The sequence below is a fragment of the Gymnoscopelus microlampas genome (genome assembly GCF_963454915.1).
Source record: "Gymnoscopelus microlampas genome assembly, chromosome: 3".
Taxonomy (NCBI): Eukaryota; Metazoa; Chordata; class Actinopteri; order Myctophiformes; family Myctophidae; genus Gymnoscopelus; species Gymnoscopelus microlampas.
In genome coordinates, this window is record NC_139940.1 from 49,914,625 (window position 1) to 49,941,153 (window position 26,529).

General features: G+C 42.7%; 1 protein-coding gene across 6 annotated transcripts in view; it reads left to right on the forward strand.

Moving 5' to 3' along the window:
• The window catches only part of LOC311042420 (receptor-type tyrosine-protein phosphatase U), a 184,919-nt gene that overhangs the window by 137,564 nt on the left and 20,826 nt on the right, over positions 1-26,529 (forward strand). For 2 of the 6 annotated variants that reach the window (XM_084053140.1, XM_084053141.1), the window contains 10 exons: positions 1,407-1,443; positions 4,894-5,032; positions 8,466-8,495; positions 8,839-8,993; positions 10,811-10,998; positions 14,599-14,671; positions 15,253-15,329; positions 20,142-20,178; positions 22,772-22,869; positions 25,484-25,600. In XM_084053140.1, coding sequence (XP_083909266.1) covers positions 1,407-1,443; positions 4,894-5,032; positions 8,466-8,495; positions 8,839-8,993; positions 10,811-10,998; positions 14,599-14,671; positions 15,253-15,329; positions 20,142-20,178; positions 22,772-22,869; positions 25,484-25,600 — 951 coding nt within the window. The remainder of the gene's footprint in view (positions 1-1,406; positions 1,444-4,893; positions 5,033-8,465; positions 8,496-8,838; positions 8,994-10,810; positions 10,999-14,598; positions 14,672-15,252; positions 15,330-20,141; positions 20,179-22,771; positions 22,870-25,483; positions 25,601-26,529) is intronic. The other 4 variants (XM_084053143.1, XM_084053144.1, XM_084053142.1 and 1 more) reach the window with 3 other exon arrangements.

Below are 26,529 nucleotides of genomic sequence, written 5' to 3' on the forward strand. Positions count from 1 at the left end.
AGGAAACCGTCCAAGGCACCAACCTGCTCATCGGGAGCAATTAGGGGTTCAGCATCTTGCTCAACACTTCGACACTAATCTCTCAAGAACAGATCCAGCTGCGCTTGGATCTGTCGGGAGCCGTGTTGACAACCCATGCACATTCGCTACAAGTGGGCGTGCCTTCAGATCAGGAAGCAGGCCGCGCTTTACCCAATCAAATGTAGTGGGCGGGATTTACATGTGTGCGGCTCGTTTCCCACTGGAAACAAACCGAAACTCATTTAACAATAGCGTCCTCGGAGCCGACAAAACCACGGAAAGTTAGTAACATTTTAACTTGCTCTTTCATCATAGAAACAAGTGGGCTTATAACAAAAACGATCCATGTTCTTTGGGAGAAATGGTGTTAGTGTTCCGTGCAGAAATATTGTTCGTGGGAATGAAAACATATTCCCTTTTGTAGTGGCATTTCATTGGTCTGAAGCCTCCTCTTAATTCTACCCTCTCTTTCAGCTCTCATCATGTATTTGAGTCTCTCTTTTCTCCGATTTGCGCAAAACACATTTTTTTATAGTACTCCTACAGATTTCATCCAAACGTCATGCAAATCGTTACACAGTATCTCTATAGTCATGTGATCAACACGGATCTGTCCGATTTCCCATATTCCGTCCTTATTGGCTAAGGTTGGCTTCCAAAGTTTGCAGGATTGGTCCGTTTTGAACAAAATGTCTCAAATTATGCACCCAGCTTGCCATTTCCGTGAAATTTCACACGCATATTCCCACTAGGCCGAGGAAGAAATGCCACCCTTTTCACATTGGCCTGTTATATCGCCACCAGCAGGTCTAATTTACCAAAACACATTTTTGCAACAAAATGCCCAAATCATGGATGCGGTGTCCGATTACCGTGAACGACCTAAGAATAAATGGCACCCTTTTCACATTGGCCTATTATAGCGCCACCAGGAGGCCACGATAACATACCTGACGGCGGAGACCTGTGCTCCGAGGAGCACTTATTCTAGTTTAAAGTAGATTTATTGTTTTCTGTCCTCAAACTGATGCTCCCACCTTATTCTGACGCTACAGCGTAATGAAGGAATCCTTACAGATATTGCCCAGCAGTCTTCTTTTGTGACTATTGTTCACGTTTTTCCTGGTCCTTTTCAATTAAGGAATATGGGAAAAGGGGAACATATTGCACACTGTGTGAGCTTGTCAAAATACATGATTTCATAACAACATTTCGGTCCTTAGACCATCAGGACAAACATGGAGGTGTGCATTGGCCTGTTTACATTTTCAACACATCTGGCCTCAGTATTCTAAATCCTGGTCTCTTTTTATCACATGTGTCTCCTATGCAGAATGCAAAGTGTCACCAAGCCCTCTGATCACCATGCTCTCCTTCTCTTTCAGGAAACCAGAATAAACTGCATCCGCATCGCTCGCAAAGGTAATTCCACTCCTTTATCGTTTTTGTCTTTTATATAAACTGTGACCTTGAATTAAATGTCTCTCTGCAGAATGAAGTTTCAGAGAGCTTGAAGCCTAATTCATACTCTGTAGTGCCACAGTGTTGCTTGACAACAGAAACTGATTTTAAAGTTAGCAACACGTCACATGGTGATGTGTTTTAAATCGATAATCAATTGTTATTGTCAAGCAACACCATGATGCGATGGACTGTAAATTAATCTTTACTGCCTCTTTGTTACGAGACGAAGAGAAGAATGAAACAGTGCCTCATCCAGGTTTCAAGTCTGGAGAGAGAAGCAACTAAAAAGGGAGGGGGAATGTTTTTTTTTATTGTTATCTATTTATTTTTATTTTCATCTGAACGTCTGTTTTCTTCTAACAATGAGATTTTGAAAAAATGGCATGAAGCAGGGAGGGATTAGGGGTCAGTCTTTCATCCCGCTGGTTTGGGGTCAGATGCTGACACACACAATATCAAAGACACTTCTGCGTTCTGCTGGCAGCACGTTAGAGTTGCAGATCAGTGTGAATAACAGTCATGTATTCATACTGTAGTTCTCACAGCAATGCTACAGTAAGCAGAGTCTTGTCAGTAAACAGACTCGACTTTTACTGTTTTTGTGGCTGAAAAACATAAAAGACAAAGCTCCACTGGAGCGTGAAGCCAAGAGACAAGACTAACCTCCTCAACCCCACGCTTCACTTCATCTGACACACGCGCACGCACGCACGCACGCACGCACGCACGCACGCACACACACACACACACACACACACACACACACACACACACACACACACACACACACACACACACACACACACACACACACACACACACACACACACACACACACACGCGCAGTCAATTAATGAATAAAGAGCTGCTCAGAGTGATTTTCAATTAGAAACTATGACAGCTTAGAGTGTATTTTGTTTCTTTGGATCAGGTGGTCTCGGTACCATTAACATGCCCCCATGACGGGGGTCCTGAGACGTTACTTTCAGGGCAGCCCATCACAGGCAAAGTGGAGGCAAATGATTTTGGCTTGGATAACAAAGCTGAAGATTACATTTCAACTTCCAGGTGACAGTTTAATTAAGGATCCTCTGGCAGGCCCAACACAACAATAGACCTTCCATTTCTACTCTAAGTGCCAATTTCCACCGGCGGGCAGCCGGCAGGTGCATGGATTCATGTGAAAATCTATTTCATGCTCGTGTTTGGTTTAATAGAAATTCTGGGGCTAAATGCAACGCTGCCTGTCTTATCTGTCTAAAATGTCAGAGAAGTTAAATTGATTTCAAGCTCTTCTACATTTGTAGCATCTGCAATGTACTCCTGTATCACTCAAGAGGTTTAATTTGAAATGAAGCAGAAATCAGTTGCACAGCAGGCTGTGAGCTCGCTCCTCTACCTCTGTCTGGATGAAGAAGCTCACGGTCTCACCAAAGCCTTTTGTTGTTCTCAGTCACCCAGCAGTTTGTCACAGACACCAGGACACCTTGAGATGCTCACTGTAACTCTGTGCAAATGAGGAACCATCAGGGGAAAACAACAAAACAACCTTCATGTTTGATCTACAGTGGGATTGTCAAGATCTTCACCAGTTGAGCCACTGTGTAAAGAAATTTAGGTACACATAGGACGCATAGCAAGTGCTACCGAAATGTACAATTTAGGCGTTGAGCATACGCTCCTATCCAGAGTGAGTGACTGGAAAATCGGTATATGCATGAACTCCGGTCAATAAACAACAAGGTAAATAGTCACATACTGTAGAGTGCAGAGAGAACAATGAAATGCTCAAAGAAACCAGGTAAAGAATGAACCTAGCATTTGTCTAAACAGCATGCTACTGTATCTAAATCACATTCTTAATATTTGTAGTTGAGAAAGAAAGTATCTAAGTAACAAGTGACAAGTAATGAATTTATATCTGCACAGTAAACTAGCATCAAGAAGGAATACAAGGAGAGTGAAGTGCTAGGGGGTGAGGTGGAGTCTGAAGAGGTCAGTGTTCAGATGTGACATGGTCCATGAACTGTACCGTACATCAGATCACATCCTATCACAGAGCATTGTCTAGCAACAGCCAGCACTCTCAAACTAAAGTATTAGAGAGGAGACATTTTGTTGAGAACAACATATTAAAACATCTCACTAACACATTGTATAAGCGTTTCATATCGTCCCACTTTCAGTGTTATTTGGGCTGAGGCCGATCTAATGCCCCAGTCTGCTGATAGAGAAGTCTAAAACATGGCTCTGTTTCCCCCTTCTTCTGCCCCAGATCTGCTTCAGCCCCAACAGGCTGTTAGCTAGCTAGTGCTCTCCATCACTGCCCCAGGCCTGCTGTGACTTTGTGCTGCTCTGGAGATTGTTTGGGCTGTTCCAACAGGCTCAGGAGGGGCTCGTTGCAGGCCTGTCAGGGACTAAAGGACACACTGACACCACTCGGGACAAACTAGAGTGGCTTACTGTAGCCAGACACAGAAAAGAGCGTTTTTGTTCCATTTACATAAGTATGGAGCTTTATGCCAGTGGAATGAAGAACCCACCATTACTATAATGACCTTTTGCAGTATCGCACTGACAGCAGGGCACTTTGACATGATGACTGTAGCGCTGTGTGGGAGTGTGAGTAAAGATTACAACACACTGTCATCGTTTCAATCCAAAGTACAATGTTTATGGAGTGATTGATGAATGATGAATGCATAAACGCTAATGAAGGCTGGTGTGTGGTGGGCTGGTTACCTATCTCCGATCTCCCACTGCGGTCCCATGGCCAAAACTCACAATAAAGATCACTTGCACTGGGCACAGCTACGTTATTCGAGCGTAGGGTTTATATCCTTAACCGAGATAGCACAGAAAGACGTAGCCGACTGTAGGCTACCCAAGTTGGAAGACTTCACTCTCCAGGAATATATTTGAGCGCAGAGGTCCCCAAAATCCTCTCTCATTTGCGCTCATAATGTCTTAAAAGAGCCATGAAGCGCTTGTGTAAATGGCTGAATGATTAAGCATCTAACTTGCAACATTGTAAATGTTATATTGTTTTTAATTGTCTGATTTTAATTGCTTGTACATTTGGATATATCCTACTGATTTCATCATACATGACACATCGTCGATGTATGCCTTTACAAAATATATTTATATTTGATAGCTATACATTATTGGAGTGAATACAATGCTGCACCGCATGTCTACGATGGAACAAACTGCTGTTGCCTAAGCCTACACAACCTGAGACCAGACGTGAGCGTACGCGGGCCGTACGCTCGAGTCAAAGTCACGATAGATTGATAAATGCCGACAATTGTGGTGACCTCGCCGTATGGCCATTTTTCGGTCTTAGCAAGCTTGTTAAATGAGGGCCATTGTGTGTATTCATCTCTCTCTCTCTCTCTCTGCTAGCGGCCTGTAAGGACCACCGCAGGGCCCTGGAGGTGTCCCAGCACTCTGAGGAGATGGGGCTGATTCTTGGGGTGTGTGCCGGGGGGCTGGTGGTCCTCATTCTTCTGCTGGGAGCCGTCATCATCATCATCAAGAAAGGGTGAGTTCTGCTCGGTTAGCCCATATGCTAACTGTTTGCTATATTGTTGCAGTATGTTGGAATAGGCTCTTCCAGGGACTACAAAGTACATTTTACCTCGTCTGCAAGTCACCTGAATGGCGTCCACATTAGGGTTTTTTCTTGTTAGAAATTAATACTAATTAGTAGAAAGGCCTATCTACAGCGCGGAGGAATTACTATTATAATTAGCCAAGTTACTTGCCGGTTGCCGACCAGGGCAGGGTCCCATCGTCCCGTTGGGAACCAATATGGGACGCACTGAATGTAACAGTAATGAACAAAATAAAACACAAGTGGCCGTGATGCCCCATGCCTACCCTGCGCACGCTGATTTCACTGTTTCCTCTGCTGTCAATACGGTAGACACCAGTTGACTATTGAGATTCAACATCAAGTTCAACGTCAACTCATTGAGTGCCAGGATTGCCAGAATTATTTCAGAATTGATTCTGAAAAGTGCCAGAGTTTTTTTCACAGAAAAAAAAAAGTGCTTAGGAAGCGAGATACAGCCTTTTTCAGTTCTAAGTTAAACAAGGAGTGGATGGAGCTGCACATCTTCAGATGATGATATCTTGGGTTCTGAACATGTTTTACAAAAAAAAAAGAAGAAAAAAAAAGTATGCTAATTTTTCAAAAACACGTGAAACACGTTAATGGCACCCAGCGCCATAGCGGTAAAAACATGTGAAACACGTTAATGGCACTCAGTGAGTTAAAGTGTGCGCAAGCCAAGCAATGCTTTTGATAGAGAGAGAGGACAGACTGGAGAGCTGGAGAGAGAGAAAGAGAGAGCGCTTGCGACTCGCACGCGTGCGAAAGAGAGAGAGAGGGAGAGAGAGAGAGAAAGTAGGCTATTAGACCGATGTGGTCCGATTTTTTTATCATCATTAATGTAGCCTACCCTACCTACACTTGCATTTTAGAACGTTCAAACTACCATTTTACTAGAACTACCCAGTAGAACAAGTGAACTGCACAACAGTCTGTCTCATTGATTGTCAGTGGCAGCGCATGCATGTGCACATCAAAATCACACTACAAAACCCGACATTTGATCAACAACAAAATATAGATTAAAGGAGCTACACCATGAATTTAAAAAATAATAATAATATTTGATATCATATTGTTTATGTCCCTCAAACGTTTTTCAAAAGGTTTGAGCCTAAATCAAGCCTCAGATATACTCATTCCAACTAACTTCTCTCTGGCTTATAAAGCACTTTCACCTGCAATACCACATTGTCCTGTTTGGCACGGGGCGCTATTGAGCCAGTTTGTATGCATGTTATGTCCTGGTTCTGTGTGGGAAAAGTAAAAAAAAAAATAAGAAAAAATGAAAAAAAAAAAAAAAATGAAAAAAAAAATATTATTTTTTGTTTTGGATTTTTTTTTGTTGTTAGAACTGAAAAACGGGAGGAATTGTTCCCAGACGTGACGTAGGGTGGGGGAACAAATCTGACGGACTGTTTTCAGACCAATTTACATAAAAACCACAGATAGCCTATGAAAGCCTGCATGCTCGAAGTCGGGTATTTGTTGGAACAGAAGAGAGGTGGGGGAGACCAAAAACACACAAAAATGAAGAAAAAGTTAAAATTCATGGTGTAGACCCTTTAATACATTTGACAACATACAGCCAACATCCCAAAATGGAGTCTTAATAGCCAGCAAGTAGCCTAATATAAATTAATAACTGCAAACAAATTACAAGTTTAGGCTATCAAATCAATATCCTACAAAAGTAGAGATAAGCTGTGACCTCACCTGCGCTCTGATGGACAATAAATAAATAATGCTTTTGCAAATTCTCTTGTCAATAATGATACAAATGGAACGTTTATTTCAGCAGCTAGAGTTTGACATTGTTTGAGTGCGTTTTGGGTGCACAGCGCAGCTCCTCGTTTAAGTTAATTGTCTTCACCCGCTGCTGCGCAACAGGGCAGATCTCCGCCAGGGCACTATAGGCTATTATATTTTATATATTATATTTATATGATTTAAAAAATCAACTTAAGTCATTATTAGTGCAAGTTCATAGGTGGACACAATAGGGACATTTGGGCACCTCGATGTAAAATTGGCTATTTAAGTATCTACATATAAATGCATTTTAGAGGAAACTTTTTTTTTTTTTTACCCTTTAACGGGAATTCCCGGGAAGCCCGGGAAAAGGTCTGAAAATTCCCGGGAATTAAAATTTGCTATTTCCCGGAACATGTTAAACCCTAGTCCACATGCAGTATGTTTGCACAGTGCACCATCTCATCTTGCTCTCTTTTATTTATATTATTGTGAAATGCCTTCTCTCTGAACAGTCCCCTAATCATTGTGTTCTATTAGCTGAACTCTGTGAAAGGACAGCATTGTTTAGGAGGGATACTGGAACCACAGCTAGCCTGTATTGTTTCCAATCCCTTATGCTGCACTAGAGAGACCAAGCAACTCAGCACAGTTTATCTGAGTGTGAAGTATTTAATTAAGCGCTGATTCAATTCAATTAGCCACTTAATTACACCCACCAAGCAGCGGCTTGACCCTTAAATGAGACGGTAATTGGCAGAAAAGGTGTGCTTTTAGAGATTATTAGCCAGTGATACCAAAGCTCTAGCTATCTAACTATTAGTCAAAAAGAGCTATAGAAGGGGTAAGAGGAGGCTTTTAATGTGAAATCCTTATTTTGCTTCAGACAAAGTGCATTAAAACATAACGTCTATCCTAAAAACATCACAGAAAAATACAGTATGTCTGGCCATTTTGGGAACGTGCTAAACTACAAAATCATTTGCAGAGACTCGTTTTGCTCTGCATCTTAGTCAGCTGTAACTGTGTGCCAGCCCGAGGGGGAAAGTCTAGAATAAGATCTTCTACCACAAATGAAATACTGTATGTGAAATTCCAACTGCAGTATCAGTTGGAACATACATGCCAAGTGAGAGGTGGCTGAGGGCTCTGGTAATCGTTATCAAACATGCTGACAACGCCACATGGCACACTGTTGACGTTAGCGTTGATACGATAGTCCCCACATTAGTCCAGACCGCTGTCCTATAAGCTGCCAGTTAGTTTTCAGACAATTGATCGGCAAATATATGCTTCTGGCATGAAGCCACCTACTGTATGTTCTTTAAAGTTGAGAGTTGAGACGCCGCTGAGTTAAACGAGAGCCCTGTTTCTCTGCTTTGGCTGTGATTGGGACTGTCAGCACCTTGCTTGCTATAATGCTGTATATATGCATGTGTCACATGCATCCAAACGGTTCCCATCTCCACTGAAATCAATGCATCCCTCAGCCCACAGCTGGCATTGCTTGCAGCTTACATTCTCTTCTTTCTCTTGATTTTCTTTTCTCTCCCTGCTCCTCCTCCTCCTCCTCTTCCTCCTCCTCCTCCTCCACCCACACATTCTCCAGAAGGGACATCTACTCTTACTCTTACTATCCGTAAGTGACTCCACCCCTTTTTTTGTTTTGTTTTTACTTTTGCCATTGTTTATTTTGTGTTCCATCATAAACATGCTTGAGCACATGGCTGTCATCCACTAAAGTTGCGTGTGAAATATTATGAAATGCATCCTTCATCGTCTCCTTTCCTCCCCTCTTTTTGTACTCTCTCCCTCCCTGACATCCATTCTCATCTCCTTCTCTCCTTTCCTTTTTGTCATGCTGTCTCTCACGGCTCCTTTCCTACTCTCTCTGAAACTCTGTATCAGTGTCTCTCTCTCCTTCTCTTTATCCTTCTGATCCATCCATCCCTCCTCCTTCTCTCTCCATCTTTATTTAATAGGAAACCAGTGAACATGAATAAAACACCTATTAGCTACCGCCAGGAGAAGAGCCATATGGGCTCTATGGAGCGCAGTTTCACAGACCAGAGCACCTTGCAGGAGGATGAGAGGATGGCACTGTCTTTCATGGACGCACACACCTGCTCAGCACGCAGTAAGGCACACACACACACACACACACACCCACCCACTGACACGCACGCACGCCACGCCAAGCCACGCACGCCACGCACGACACTTTCATTCGCAAGGCGTACCATTATTATTATATTTTGACACCCTACAGTGTCAGATGCTGACATGGATCACCCATCAGTTTGTTATGGTGTTGATAGTGAGGTGTCTATCAGAGAACCATTCACACCTGAACCATTGGAAACAACTGTATGACTAAGTACCTTCAGCCTCCCTTTCTAGAGCACTTGAAGCTTTTTTTCCCAAAAAATAGTTAAAATACCTGATCTACAATCATGCTGCAATAGGCTTCTATATTAGCTATTTTAGCCATTAATTTACGAAAAACTAAACGAAACAAAGAAAAGTAAAACGTTACAATAGGCAAGGCATTTACCGTACTCGAGTTGTGTCGACGTTCAAGAAGCCTGGTGAACCAGAGGACTGGCACAATACCCAGCAGGAGATTGAACAAACAATGAATCTCAAGAATGACAACAGTGGGAGGGGGGAGGAAAAGAATTGCACACAGAAAGTGTGAGAAACAGCTCTCAGCGATTTGAGATTGTAGCTCATTTGATTTCCTGCAGTATGAAAGAGACATTTATTTGTCTATTTTTAAGATATGCTTTCTTAAACACCATCAAGCATGTGAATGGAGAAGATTTTATTAAATGCATTGTTTTCAGTCCAATATGATATAGACTGACGAATACTGCAGTGGTCGAAATGTTGTATTTTCCGCTCTAATAAAGTTGTTTGGGAGCATCGAATATGGTGTGCGGATCTTTTCTTCTCTTCAGTCCAATATGGCCAATATGACACTAATATAATATATGGCACACCAATTATATTGGTGTGCCATATATTATATTAGTGTATCATAAACATAAAGTAAATTATCTTTGTGTACAATAATTTGATGTTCTATACATGTAAGCTGGATTCAGTTAAATGGGTTTTCCTGCGCTCATGTGTACTAGCTTGTCACGGTATGCTTTTTCTGCAGTGCTTGCACACAGTGATTTAGTTCAGGTGTGCTACAGAAGAAACAAGCAATTCACGGAAAGTATATTTGTTGATGGACAGTTTTTCATAAGTGTGTTGGCAGGGGTGTCATTGTTAAATTGATAAGGCAGCACACACACGCCTGCTATTACATCGGCAAAGCAAAGGATATCGTACCGTCCAAAAACTAGGCCCCCTATAGCAGTACTTGTCCAACAGAAAATCTCTTGTTAAGCCTGCCTCGTTTTTATTAGCTGTCACTCTGTACCCAGAGTGACTTAAAATAAGTGAGCGAGACACCTCGACAGAAGCTGTGGAGATTGAAACGGGGATTTAGTGTGCGAGCCGCTACGCCGTAGACACACAGAGGGAAAAACAAATATTGTATGAATTTCCTAACCACCCTAACCTTGCGTCACCAGGCTTTCCACATGGCGGAAAGCCTGTTTTTTTGTTCTGAACTGTGTGATCCAGTCTAAGCCACACTTTTCCCAGCTAATATATGTATCCATTTGGGCACCACAGTGTTATTGTTATCCCAAATGAATGCCGAATCAAGAAGCCTAGTGTTGCCAGTCACTACGAGTTAGAATAAAACATGGACATACTGTTACCAAACAAAATACCAAGCAGTATTTCAGAGTTTGATGTGATGGTGGTTTGTGAGGGAAATATTTTTGGGAGCACGTACAGGTTACATCTGTATCCACTGATTCTCACTAGACCTGCAGAAAACTGCAAAACGAGTTGATCTCATTAAAAAAAAACTTGTCCCTCCTCCCCATGCAGGCGAGGCTCGCAGTTCAGTCAACGAGTCCAGCAGTCTGCTGGGAGGCTCCCCGAGGCGTCAGTGTGGGCGTAAAGGCTCTCCCTACCACACGGGACAGCTCCATCCTGCCGTCCGCGTAGCTGACCTCCTCCAGCACATTAACCAGATGAAGACCGCTGAGGGCTACGGCTTCAAACAGGAGTATGAGGTGAGATTCTGAAGTATTCACTGACACTATACAGTATGAGGTGAGGTTCTGAAGTATTCACTGACACTATACAGTATGAGGTGAGATTCTGGAGTATTCACTGACACTGTGCAGTATGAGGTGAGATTCTGAAGTATTCACTGACACTATACAGTATGAGGTGAGATTCTGAAGTATTCACTGATACTATACAGTATGAGTTGAGATTCTGAAGTATTCACTGACACTATACAGTATGAGGTGAGATTCTGAAGTATTCACTGACACTATACAGTATGAGGTGAGATTCTGAAGTATTCACTGACACTATGATATACGGTGAACACCAGCATTTATGCACCATGGCACCTAAGGGGCGAGCCATCTAGAATATTGATCTCTGGATATGGGTGTGTAGGTGTGTCTCTGTTGTGTTATGGGCTAACCTTGCCCGATAAGCACCAAAGTTCTTTTACACGTTGTTCACGTAAAACAGGAACCAGAGTCAATATATTAATAAAATACAGTTCAAGTCAACACACAGTTCAAGTCTTAAGTTCTCATAGAGAGAGAATCCCATGTTCATATATTGGCATAATACAATAATATCAATATATAGCTGCATGTTGAATTCATAAGAGTTCAGATATTGAAATCACCTTTAGCATTAAGTGAAGTTTATGGTACAAAATGTTTTTTTTTCTTTTTAGATATTTTCTGCCTTTATTGATAGTATATAGTAGAGAATGACAGGAAACAGGGAGAGACAGTGAGTGACACACAGCAAAGGTCGTCGGTCGATTCGAACGGGATTCTGTATTAGAGCCTATATGTGGTATGCGCCTGGACCGCTAGCCCAGTGGGCACCCACAAAATGTGTTTTCTTTATGTGTGGGCGGTGCAGGCTGGCATCCATCCTGTTCTGACATCTTCCACATAGACTCTCCTTATTGCCTCTGAAATTAATTAGCAAGAGTTAAGAAACATCAGAACACCATGCTGACACTATAGACTATGAATAAATCATCCTCATCTGGCCTTAAAGAGGACCTCTGTCACCATGGCAGACCTGATGAGTTCACACACTACCTACACATGCACGCACGAACGCACACGTACACACACACACACACACACACACACACACACACACACACACACACACACACACACACACACACACACACACACACACACACACACACACACACACACACACGCACGTAAATATTGAACCAATAAAAAGTATTAACAAGGGCTTGTGACTAAGTGATGACTACGTTGGATCCATTGGAACACAGGTTGTTTTTTTTCATTTCCAGAAAAGTAACCGTTTTGAACATACACCCAACAGCGGCGATATGGTCTGGCTGGGTGACATTTATAATGAGAGGAATTATTCTGAATCAAAATACATTGTTCCCAACCTGCTCACAGCTCTGGCACATCATGTAAATCACTTTCCTTCACGTGGCAGATCGTCGCTTGGCCGGTTACGCTCTCTTGCACTTTATATAGTGGCTGATTTAGCTTTTCCACTGAACTATAAAATAGAGAGAAGTGTAGAGATAGATAGCACAATGGTTCTGCTGTTGGTGTAATAACCTCCATCCATAGTTGTGTGAGCACAGGGGACATTGTGGTGTCCCTGAATACGTCGTCCTCCTGCTGGGATGATGCTGTATGTGAGAGCAGGCTCCATGGAGAGCTGCTGCTCTGTTAGCGATGCTCCTCTGACTCTTATGAAGAAGAGAAAACATCTTGCAGTTCTTCTCTGGGCTGCACTGGTCCCCCTGTGGAACCACCAGTGTACATCCATTAAACTGTCCCTCACAGACAAAACACAGCCCACTCCCCCAATCCATACATGCAGACCCTAGTGTTTGTCTTGTCTCTCTGTCTCTCCATGTTGTGTCTGGCTCCATTACAAAGGAAAATGATGTGCAGTCTCACATTGTGCTCTCCTGCCAGGTACATCTCTTTATTTCCCTGCAGAACGCAGACGTGCTGTTAAGACATTGATCAAACCTCCGTGGCCAGTCCTAAAGAGACTGTGGGCCCTATAATCGCCAATATTGGCTAAACCCACTATTTGGAAATGGAAAATGTTGTGCTGTTGTGAGCCCTGGCCGACTCCCATTATGTTATTTTGTATAGGTTATGGACACTTATTATGTACACAAAATGTTTTCCTCTTTCCTGATGGCCACATAGGAATAATAATGGCTGATCTATGGACCTGTCATAGATTGAGAATTCCAAATTGGGGCGTTGTCCCTGGGTGCCTTCACTCAGTGATTTTTCACACTCACTGTGTGACACTCACACAGGTAAACACCAGACTACAGGAGGTCTTGGTCTGTCATTATTATCACGATGCAACCTGGAGGCAGAGATGATGAACCGTGGTCGACTGAATGACACGTTCGTGTTTCCTTCACCGATCTTTATTTATTTACCCTTTTATTGACGGAATGGACCAATAAGGTCAATAAACGCGGTCGCATGAAAAAACAAAAAGTAATTCACTACTCTAAATGAGAAAAGGTCTTGAGCCTGAGGCGCTAGCCGAGCGAATGCACCTGCAGAGCGTGTCGAAGCCGTTTCTGCCAACTCAGCGCTGTCTGAATTGCATACCAGTAGGGTGATAAAGATCACTGATCATTCTATGGTCATCAACATGGGACGTAGAGTATACAAGCTGATAGGTGGTTATAATCACTGATCATTCTATGGTCATCAACATGGGACGTATGAGAGCTGATGGGTGATTATGATCACTGATGATTATGTCATCAACATGGTACATGTAAGAGCGTTCTCAACATCAGCCTCAGATGCCAAATGTACCTGACCAAGCATGGAAATAAGACAAGTTGGGACTGAGAATGCGCTGACTGAACACAACCTTGTGCTCAGCAGCTTTAAAACCAAAATGGTGGATAAACTGAAGCCAATGGCTACTGACACTTCTTATAGGAGCAACCTATTATTTGTGTCCGGGTAGCTCAGTCAGTAGAGCACTCGCCTTTCAACCACAAGGTCATGGGTTTGATCCCGGACACCGCCAACTCAGCATATGAGTAGCGCGGCTTGGCTGTGGCAAGTTGTAGGGTAAGTACTGGGAGCTGATGGTAAGTGTGGTGCTCCTTCTCAGCAATCCATCTCCCAGGAGTTTAGCACATTGTAACGGGGATAGGCTACCGCATTGTGGCTGATACCGACAATAAGCCTCTCCGACCTACAGTACTTACTATTAGCAGATGAATACGAAGTCAAATGGGGAGTAGGAGTGGGGGGTCTATTGTAGCAGACTCTGTGTGACACTTTGAATACTTAACATGCATAAAGCACATAATCGCTCCTTATCTCAAAGCGTTCTCACAGCACTACTGCCCTGTTGATGTAAACCCCGGCTGTGCTTGAGAGATGACATGCTGATAGGATTTAAGTGTTATAGCCGTGAAAAAAACAATGTTCCTTATCGCTCTTAAACAACAAAAGAAACAAAATGCTGAAAAGCCACATTGCACCTGAGGCTTATCTATGGTGTCTAAATGGTTAATAGGGGAGGTTCACAAAGCTGTTATCTCCATCATAAGAGTGTCTTGTCTTCCACAGAGCTTTTTTGACGGCTGGGACTCCACAAAGAAGAAAGACAAAACCAAAGGGAGACATGATACCTTGACAGGATGTAAGTTACCAGGAGACGTTCTGCCTTTTATTAAGTAAAACGTCATGTCACAGATAAAAGACTGGAAAGACTAAGGGTCTGTGTCCAAAGAAAGCATTTGTTGAGCTTCCAGCTCCATTCTACAGGCATTTCTATGGTAAAAATGTGGCAGAGCGCCCTGGGCGATTCAAGTAGAAAATAGTTCAACTTTTGGAGAGGAACACCGCTCATCAATGTCACGTTTTATCATGCTGGCTGTGTCTGACAACCAGGTCATGTATGACCTCACTTTGAAACATTACCATGACCATGAGAAGTCCATGTTTACTGTTATTTCAGCTAGGCTGTTTGTGCTAATAATGCAGATGACACGACATTGAACAACAGCAACGGTTGATGGTGTTGAACGTTTTAGGCATCGAGAAACGCTCCTTAGAATCACTCTGGACATGATATCCAAAGCTCTCCTCCGTTCAAAAACCCTTTCTGTGGACACGGCCCCTTATGCTACAGTAACACTAAATCCTTTAGTCTATGTTTTGTTATTGTAATAATCCTATGCTGTTTGATTGGATTCCACTGTCATTGTTCTACCATTTCAGATGACCGCCACAGAGTCAAGCTCCACCCACTCCTGGGTGACCCCAACTCTGACTACATCAACGCCAACTACATCGATGTAAGTCTCACCAACCAAACAATTAGAGTTGTATCTTCTCAGTCCACTGAGCTGCTTATCCAACATGGACACAGACAGCCATGTTGCTACAAAGCGTCAAAGTAACAATCCACACTCACAGAATATGGTTCACTGACAAGGGCCTGAGGGGCTGAAACACGTCCGTTTCATGACTGCTGCTGCGGCACATTAAAATGCTCTAACACTTTATTCTGAGTGCAGATTGTTTCTTTGATCAAACTGTTTGTTTAGAGTCTGCACCTGTCTTTGATCTTCTAAGTCATCAGTTTGAGCACACCAAGCCAGCCAGCCGGTTAGTGTTGTGACGTTGGCGAGTGATTCGTTCTTTTTGGTTCGGGAACTAATTTGTTCACTTCACCAGGTTCAGGTTCAGTCAGAGACGTTCCTCTTTTGTCATTGGAAGAAACATATGGGGAGGGCGGAACCGGAAGAGAATGATAGGAACTAATCTTTTTAGTGAACAGGAATGAAATGACTCGAGTCACAGAAAATAACGATTATTCTCACCACTATAGCCGGTACTGCTGGCCCACACTTTGACCTGGGATTTGTTCCTGGAAGCTCCGTCCAATCAAAAGCATGTTATAATCCCCACCTCCCCGAATCCCCGCCTCCCTGAATCCCCACCCCCTGCTAACCCCTGCCCATCATTTTATAATGGAACGAATCCCTTTAATATGAAGTTCTCACAGATAAACCCATTCGATAAAAGAAAAATAGAATGTGCAGATTGGATCATGCTCCAAACGTTTTAAAATGTATTTTTCTTCCACCATCGCCCAAGTGTCTCTTCCTCAGAAAGAGTGCAGAGGAAGAGCCACTTGGACTTGAAACGTCACGTACGATGGTGGAAGAAAATCTGCACACCAGTGCGGGGATTCTACTTTCTGACTTCTGTCCTGTAGTACCTGTACCTGGCACTTTAGAGTGGACGTGCGTGCTTGTTCGTTTGTTTACGTAAACCCATTCGACCCTGAATGAAATAGACATGATTGATGTCATTCAATCTCTGGATAGAGTTGATCCCCTGTCACCGCTCACCTTAACTGTCTGACAGGCTGCTGGATGAGGGGAGGGGGGGGGGGGGGAATCATGCATTATGTAATGTATGTTGCTTATATGTGTCACTCTGTCTGCAAGTTTTTTTGTTTGTTTTTGTTTTTTCCATCCACATTAACAAGAAGAGGTTTGTGTTTACCCCAAAATGAAAAGGGGCAGTTAGTTGGAAGGTAGGGAGGCAGATATCAACGTAAACAAGGGATCAAACCAAATAGTGGAGTTTTAGCCATCGAAACAGAAAGCTGTGTTGCACTTATCCTTTGTCCGTGGTGATATTCAGCGCCTTTTTCAGTCCACCTGTGAAAAGGTGAAAATATGAGATCTCAGATATGTGAGCCTGAAGCCAAAGTCTTTATTTACATCTACCCTTTTCACCCAGGCTTCACATCAGAATCCATGTTAACACTTAATTTATGATGTAATGTAATCGATGTAAAGTGGTTTTGTAACCACAGACAGGTCAAAGTGCAACAAGTTGTACTTCTGCATAATAGATGAGGTCTTCTATGGTCAATGGTAAATGGTGCATTTATATAGCACCTTTAACCCAAGCACTTTACAATGCATTACCCATTCACACACACACATTCACACACTGACGACAGAGGCACCAACCTGCTCATCGGGAGCATGTTTTGAGCAGCTTGTGACTCTTTCAACAGACCTTAAATGGAAAAGTTTTTATTTCATTTTTTTCCTGTCCTTTCATTGTGATTTCAAGTTTTGGTGTTCAAAGGAGAGGTGATGACATTCAAGGTCTCTATTTAAAAAAATTCTGTCAACTCAACATATTGCTTGGCTGCCGGCCAGACTTTGTGTGTATGACTTGATTGCATATGCAGCATGCACACTATAGTTTTTACTTTTGAGTGGGGGGGCAGACTTTAAGGGTAAAAAACATCAGCGAGAACATTTTTGACCCCCGTCGGGACTCGACGGATTGGGCTTCGGGCCGGACTCAGGTAGTACATTTACAGGCTACATTTATAATAGCTGCGTAGCCTAATAGACTTTTATATTACGAACCTAGGACACTAAGATTCCTGGAGAAACTGAAGAGCAGCTGGCGTCAGACACGGTAGCCTACCGAGGTTGTGTGTGTGCAGCAAACAAGCAGGCAGACGGACAGACTTAATGCATTCAACTTAATTGGAGTTGGAGCACTTCAGCAGTTTAATCAACTCTCAGCCCGTTAAACACACGCATGCAGGCACTTTATGTTATGTTTACATTTTAGGATATGAGCATGCACTTAGATCAAAGCTTTGTCGGCTCTAAAAGTTCACAGGCACAGCTTTTCTTTTAGACCCCGTCTCCCAGACAGTGTAGTAGTCATAGTTTCGAATTTGATCCCATACCCCGAAGAGACGGTCCAATAACAGAACAGATAGTCAGTTCTGGTGAGCTCCGAGCGGTGACTGCTGTGAGCTATGGCTGTGAGTGTAGAAAACAGAGGAGGCTTGTGGGAGGAGAAAACGTATCACTTCACGCTGCAACGCGTTGTGGGCTTGTCGATCGGCTATCTGGCCAAAGAAAGTGGGGGGGCGTGCGCACCCCTTCGCACCCTTAATGAGGCTCCTGTGGTATGCAGTGCCTTGGTATAGTGCCTTATTATACAGTGCCTTATTGGGTACACTGTGTCCTTTTCATGGGGAACATGGAAACATGTATGCATGCGTGCACATTTCATGAACACACAGGTGTGCGCACACACACACACACACACACACACACACACACACACACACACACACACACACACACACACACACACACACACACGCACACACGCACACAAACACACACGATCTCCTGTCGCTCCACCTGTCTATAACTCTCTCTCTCTCATTAACTGGCCTGTATGTCTCTCTTTTAACTCCCTGTCCCACCTCCTCCACTTTGGACCCTGTAGATTCGGATTAACAGGGAAGTAAGTACTTCACCACTCTTTTTTTCTGCCTGCCCCCCCCCCCCCCCCCCCAACACTACTTTTTCGTCCTTTTTTGTCCCTTGTCTCTTCCTAGTGACCCCTTGCTTTTCCACCATCTGCAACCTTCGACATCCCCAAGTCCCATTCAGAGGCTCAACTTTGTATAAGACAAAGTGTGTGTGTGTGTGTGTGTGTGTGTGTGTGTGTGTGTGTGTGTGTGTGTGTGTGTGTGTGTGTGTGTGTGTGTGTGTGTGTGTGTGTGTGTGTGTGTTACAATTCATCATCAGATGGATGTGTCTAGATGACTTATTAAGATGTCCTCCACAATGTTTTATGTTTAGTGACCTGTGACCTAGTACACCAAAAGCTGTTACCATGTGTTCTTATCAGTACAGATACATGTCAGAGTAGATTATGAATAGAAGGTTTATGAATGAATAGGAGGTTTATGAATAGAATCGGACCATGTAGAGAGTAAGTATTTGTTGTCACATGGGGGTTCCAGACAGTATAAGGGGCTGGTTGTGAGTTTTAAGACAGACAGGACTCAATTAAGGGTCCATTGTACCAGTGTCTTTTCTTCATTGTTGCAACAATCAATTATCATTCATGCTTTAAGATCTGGTGTCTTGTGTCTTTGTTGCTGAGGTTATGCTAACAGTTCCAGGACACCGGCCCACACATAAGGCCCTCATCTCCCACTTTGATGAGGCCTCCCTCGCATGGAGCTAGTTCATGTTGTTTATACCGTATGGCAGTTGGCATTCCTGTATGTCCTCTCAAAAATAACTCCTGGGAATGATTCCAAATGAATTGTAATAATGAGGTCACATTCAGGAGGGTATTTTAACACCCTCATGCTCTTTGGAACGGCTGTTGAGCTTGTGAAGAAGTGTGTTGTTTTCAGGAGGAAGACTTGGGAGTTGTGGTTTAGTGTGAAACAAACTGTCCATGCCTCACATTCCCTCAGGCGCTCTTGTTGCCTTTTTCCCCTCAAGGCTGCATGTGGTGCCCTCTCATTCCACATGAACATCCTGTGTTCACCATGAGGACAGATCTGGCATCTATATCAAAGGGTGTCTTCTCCTTTGATATGAAAGAATACTTCGCTGTGCATGGAAGATGTAGCCCCCCCACTGCACCCTTCTGCCCATCCAAAAAGAACCAAATACAACAAAAAAAGAACCCAGTTCATTTAGGCCATGATAGCCTGTTTTCATGTGAAACCTATTGGACAGATGTTTTGGTGCTGTTGTCGGCAGAGAACTGTTAGAATCTATGAAAGAAAAGGCCCTAAGCCGCCAGTCTGCAGTTGTGGCTTTAATGAAAATCAATTTATTTTTTATTGGATACTGACGCTCTGTGAATTTTTTAGGAATAAACAGGGCTTCTGAAATTGAAAGGCGCCCACATCTATGTTATGCTTTTTGTCACATCACTCACGCTAGCTTGAATTGCAATGTACACGCAGCTAAAAAATCCATACTGTATAAAAATCTTTTTGTGGGCATATTAATTATCTGCTTTTAAAGATGCTGTATTGGCTTAAAACGACAGCACCAATCAGGGTATTTGGTTACCTTTGATTAAATTAATACTGAGGAATTACCTGCGTATACAGAGTCAAGTCAGCTAATATGGGGCTGTGGAGAAAGACAGCATTAAAGTATGTAGTGGGGTCCTTAGAGGACGGGGAGCCAGAGGAGAGGGGAAGGCTGGGGGTCCAGAGATTATCTCCCTTCCAGCTGTGAGTGAGGATCACATGGTCTTACTCAGCACCTCATTCCTCTTCTCTTTTTCAGGGCTACCATCGATCCAACCACTTCATCGCCACTCAGGGTGAGTATCCCTGCAAGGCTACTTTTTAACTGTGTGTGTGTGTGTGTGTGTGTGTGTGTGTGTGTGTGCGTGTGTGCGTGTGTGTGTGCGTGCGTGGGTGCTTGTGTGTGTGTGTGGGCGTCTTTGATTTTTCATGCTTTGAGAGTGAGTGCTGTATTTTTTATTTTGTAAGTGTGTAATAAATCAGAAACCTGCTCGTTCTCCATCCTGAGCCAAAGCGTCTCTCCTGCAAATCTAAGGGTGATGGCATGTGTGACCACCGCCCAGTGGCAGCTGTGTGATTGACTGAATTAATCATGAAGAAGAGATGAATAATTAAACACATTAATTATAGCTCCTCATCCGTTGTGATGTGATGTGAGGAGTCCAGTAATTTGACGTGGAATAAAAGAAGCCTTCATTTCCCTCTCTCAGCTAACAAAGCCAGGGTCTGCAGCCACAAAGTCACTGAAGGGGCTGCTCAACCCGTTATCTTTCATAAACTCTCCCTGCTAGGAGAGAGAGAGATAGACAGACAGACAGACAGACAGACAGACAGACAGACAGACAGATCAGAGTTAGGAGCTCAGCTGTGTTATTGTCATTGTGAGCATGGGTTTCCCTCGGTGCTTGTTGTTCCAGTGGTGTCTCCACATGTCTTCTAAGTATCTCCACATGCATTTTTGACTTACGCACCTGTCGCCAATAACCCTTGAGGTGTGCATCGGCCTCCTTCACAAAAGTATCTCCACGTGTAAATGCTCATCTGAGCAAGATCACTCGGGTCATGATGATTAGTGATGTCACAGTGACCGCTATAGAGCCAGACTGATGTCACATTTTTGGGTCCGATTCCAATCTTTGAGAGTCGTAGATCACAGCTTACCAATGTTTAGACCGATATTTTGTCAAAGTGCAACATTTCTTATCAATTTGAAAAACTTAGATTTGATTCAATTTCTATTTGAGTATATTGAACTTGTAAGCAAAAATTAAGCATAGCGTTAGTTCATGCAGGACGCGGAAGTCTTGCACGCCTCAGCTGTAATCGGCTGTCAGTCAGCTGATGTGAACATCAGCCTAGCCTCCTATTCCCCATTCACAGCTCTGCTGGTCATTACGTCACACGTTCATACTCAGGCATGTGCACACATAGACATGAAAGAGGACTTGAGCCCCTGCCCTTGTACCCGTCAGTAAAAAAGTGCCCTCTCCAGACAAAAAAACAAAACAAAAAAAAACAAAAGAAATTTCAACTGCCCCTAGCGGCCTAATGGTAAGGCTGATGGAAATGGCAGTGGATGTGTTGGATGCAGCTCAAAGTGACCTTTACTCAGGTATCTAGTTCATCCCGTAGCATAAAGAGAAATGGGCGACAATGGCCAAAACTCAATCGAAAATCGGTGATCGAAAATCTGTGATAGTGGCCGTTTTCAAGATGTTTTGGCCATTATCTCTGGAACGGAAGGTCCAATCTGCTCAGTTCAAAGCTTGTTGGATGCGTAACTTTGAGGACATTAACTCACTGCCATTAACGTGTTTCACGTGTTTTTACCGCTATGGCGCTGGGTGCCATTAACGTGTTTCACGTGTTTTTGAAAAAAATAGTGGAAAAAAAAATCATTTTTTTTTTATTTTTTATTTTTTTAAACATGTTCAGAACCCAAGATATCATCATCTGAAGATGTGCAGCTCCATCCACTCCTTGTTTAACTTAGAACTGAAAAAGGCTGTATCTCGCTTCCTAAGCACTTTTTGTTTTCTGTGAAAAAAACTCTGGCACTTTTCAGAATCAATTCTGAAATAATTCTGGCAATCCTGGCACTCAGTGAGTTAAGCATGGTGGCATTTTCGGATTCTTCGAGCCTAAAAGTATGGTAATTGTTCGTAAAAAAAATGCCAATAGGTGCCCTTTTGAAATTCCAGTCCCTGCCTCTCCAAATCCCTCTGCACGTCCCTGGTCATACTCCAATCAGAGCTCACGCCTTCACAAAGAGGTTCCTTTGAATACGGCTTTGCATTCACTAGGTCTCTGCATGTCTTGCTGCCTTCTTCACTGCTGCTTAGCTGCCTCCTCCACCCCAGCCTCCACCTTTTGATAAGAGTCTAGCATAGGCTCAAATACTTGTGATATTATATCTGCTAATTCACACTATGTCAATATATTGTTTGATATTGTATGTATCTCTATGGGGATTTGCTTAACATTCCCTGATTTTGCTTAGCATGCTGCTTGGACAAAATTCAGGGAATATCTCCAAGAGCGGAGCCTTTAACACCAAGCTTAACTGTATTCCATTTGTTACAATAAATGGTTAAATCTACTTTGATGTGAGTGTTCCTGACTGAAGAATACTTGTGAGCTTAAAGATTGGCTAGTTTAGAAAACGTTTTTGCCTGCAATGACGAGCTCATAATAGGGATGCAGGTTGAAAGTTGTTCAAAATCAGGACACAGCCGCATACGTAATTGCCGAAATTGATGTAAAAATCTATGTGAAATAATAGCTGATTTATCGGTCAGGCTCTGTTGGTCACACACAACAGCACCATCAACAAGTGGTTTTTATTGAGAGGGCAGCTCTGATGTGGCTGTTTCCTCTTCCCTCCACCAGGGCCCAAGCAGGAGACGGTGTTGGATTTCTGGAGGATGGTGTGGCAGGAGAACTGCTTCAGCATCGTCATGATCACCAAGTTGGTGGAGGTAGGCAGGGTGAGTGTCATCACTGTTCCCTTTAGACAGAGCTGCTGTTATCTTTACATTCATTATTCACCAACGCCGCTCTGCAGTTGCCTTAGTGCAGCGTGCAGCTCGTCTGTGTAAAGTGTACAAATATCCTGTGATTAGTTCATGAAAATCTACTGCTAAACATTAAGTACTCATAAAACATCTTAATGCATTCCTGAATGAATCATTCTGGGCAGCCAGTTGGATAATGGCCAAACATTTTGTTTACCACAACTTGTACAAAGATCATTAAAGAAACTAAATTGTACAAAAACACTGTAATTTATTTCCTAATGGCAACAGTAATACATATAGCCACATGTATTATATCATAAGTTACTGCTTATTACTTCAGAGCTGGGTGAGAGCAACTCAGCAACACTTACACTAATGCTATCTGGACAGTATTAATATTGTTTTGTTTATGCTCCATTTGAAGTGTTACATCATTGTAAGTACATTATGTATTGGAGAAGTAGTAATCATTGTATAATTATAATTATTACAATTACAATACGTGACTTTAATACACAGGTAGCACCTGTTATGGCGTAGTGCACTGAAAAGCATTGGAAGCACTTCTTAAATATATTGAATGTGTTTATGAATACAATGAGCCTTGTTATAAGTATTATGTACTATGCTTAAGTTAAGCATTAAAAAGATTACAGTATGTCCAGTGTAGTGCGTTATAACGCATTTAATAATACATTATCAATAGATTTTCACTGTGATTAGCTTCATTATTGCCTCAGAATGTTTTCTACACATTACTTTTACCTAAATACATGTTTATCCTGTTGTGATTACAATGACTGTACTAGCAGCTACACTGCAGCTACACAGAGCATTTATTTTTTAAGATATTGTTTGGGCTTTCTGCCTTTATTCGGATAGTATAGTGGAGTGAGAGGAAACGGGGAGAGAAACGGGAAGTGACACGCAGAAAAGGTCGCGGGAATCGAACCTGCGGCATTAGAGCCTGTAAGTGCCTTAACCACTAGGCCATCGGCACCCCGACACAGAGCATTTATAGCACATATTATGACCACACAGACAGCCTGACTAATAGCACTATCATTATCTGTCACACATAAACAAGCCTAACATTCAAACATCACTGTAAGAGTCCCGTCATCATCTTTCCCCCTAGAGAAACACATTATCCAGGTGGATGGTTAAAATGACACCATTTTACTCACACCAGCCCTGTATCCAATTAGGACCACCATCCCAACAGCACAACCTTTCTGAACAAACACAACAAATAGGAGCTGTACTTTAATAAATAACCTTTCCCCTGAATGTAAAGCATCAGCTGCTTTGTGTGTGAGGTGAGTGGAACACATTGCAGCGCTCCTGTTCTCTATGTCATTATGGGACTAAAGTAATTGTTTCCGCCAGGCCGAAAGGCATGGCGAGAGAGTATGTTTTACCCTCCGTCCGTCCTTCCGTCCGTCCGTGTGTCTGTGTGTCCGTGTGTGTGTGTGTGTGTGTGTGTCCTGTCTGTGTGTTACCAGCTAATCTCCGGCACCGTTGGTCCGTTCGCTCCGAAACTGTGCACACACACTCCCTGGATGCCAATTCAGAACCTCTGCCCCAATTTTTTCACATGGGCCTGTTATAGTGCCACCAGGAGGCCGATTTGTGCAAAACACATTTTTTTACATTACTCCTACAGATTTTATCCAAATGTCATGCAAATCGGTACACAGTATCTCTATAGTCATGAGATCAACACGGATCTGTCCGATTTCCCATATTCCATCCTGATTGCCTATGGTTGGCTTCCAAAGTTTGCAGGATTGGTCCGTTTTGAACAAAATGCCTCAAACTATGCATGCAGCTTGCAATTTCCGTGAAATTTCACACACACATTCCCACTAGGCCGAGGAAGAAATGCCACCCTTTTCACATTGGCCTGTTATAGCGCCACCAGCAGGTCTAATTTAGCAACACACATTTTTGGAACAAAATGCCTCAAATCATGAATGCAGTGTCTGATTGCCGTGAAAGACCTAAGAATAAATGGCACCCTTTTCACATTGGCCTATTATAGCGCCACCAGGAGGCCAGAATAACGTACCTGACCTGGCGGAGACCTGTGCTCCGAGGAGCACTTTTTCTAGTTTGCTTTACTTTGCACTCTGGGATGAAAAATCACCAGCAGAGCAGCTCGTTGTTTTGCTGTCCCTCCAACAGCATTCTCCACTGCACTCAGATCTGTTTCAGCCGTTCTGACGCGTGCTTTCCACGAGAAGATGAAGCACTTTCAAAGGCTGTTTTCTGTACAATCATTTCATGTGTTTACTTTAGTCAAATTGCTTATTAAATCAGAATTACAACAGTGGTAACACCTTTTTTTTCAATAATTCAGTGCAAGCTGAATCGCTTTAAGCACTCCTTTGTCCCCCTGTCCATCAAAGCCTTAAATGACAAGTTAGCCAGAGCCAGAGCCAATGTGTTTTAACTGAACACATAATTTGTTATGATGATCTTATGTTGATCTTACTTCTCACTACTATGTTGACTACACTTTGTCATTCAGTGGGCAATTTACAGCATGGTTAGAATGTTCTGTAATACTTTCTCTAAACAGGTGAAATGCTGTAAATACTGGCCTGATGACAGTGAGATGTACGGTGACATCAAGATCACACTGCTGAAGACGGAGACGCTGGCTGAATATACAGTCCGTACCTTTGCCTTGGAGAGGGTAAGTCAACCCAACTTTCCCTAATTATTCAATAGAATAGAAGTGAAATCCTTTTGCTGTTTGGTATATATATATTTTTATGCATCTAAATAGCACAGAGTAAGTTTCTAACTGAGACTGTCAATTTGTGACGAAGAGAACGTAATTTCAAAATCTTATTAGAGACAGGTTGCCTAAATAGGCATCTATTATTAATACTGATCAGCAGTATTAGCTAATAATACTAATAAAGTCCAAATGCTGTGTCTCTGTCCATGGTGCTGAAATGCTTCCCTCTCTCTCATGCTGTCTTTATCTGTTTGTATTTGGGTTCCAATAATAAATACTGCAGGAGCAGGTGGTACTTAAACTATGCTGCGGGCTGTGAAAAATAAATTGCCGGTTGGAAAAGTTGAAAACATTGCAGGAACGGGCGGTAATGGTCATAAATACAGCGGGAGCAGATGGACGGAGGATTAGGAAAATATTTCCAAAATATGCAGGTTTTATGATGATCGAACAAATGCTTGTTGGTGATGATTGGCCTAACGGTTGTTCGCTTAGGTCCATTTATTTGCTGAGCCATGCCACTTTTGAAGTTCAATGATCAATATCTTCAGAACTAAATAAGATATTAACAAACATGTCAGTTTTGACAAAGCTTGTAACAATTTTGGTCTTGGGGTGTCAAACTTTTAGGTTGAGGGCCATTTTGTTCCTGCCTTGCATGTTAACGTTACGTAAATCCAAGCACTCTGTTTTAGCAACCAAAAGATCAAGATCATGAGAATAGTCCAATTTCTACACATTTTGTAGAAGGTTGGCTGTGCCAGCCAAGATAGCATCACATTGCCAATGGGCCAATGGTCCAATGGCTCCATAAAATGTACAGTTTTGATCACATCGTTGCTGTCATCAACTGCAATAGAGAAGGCAATAATTGACTTCAC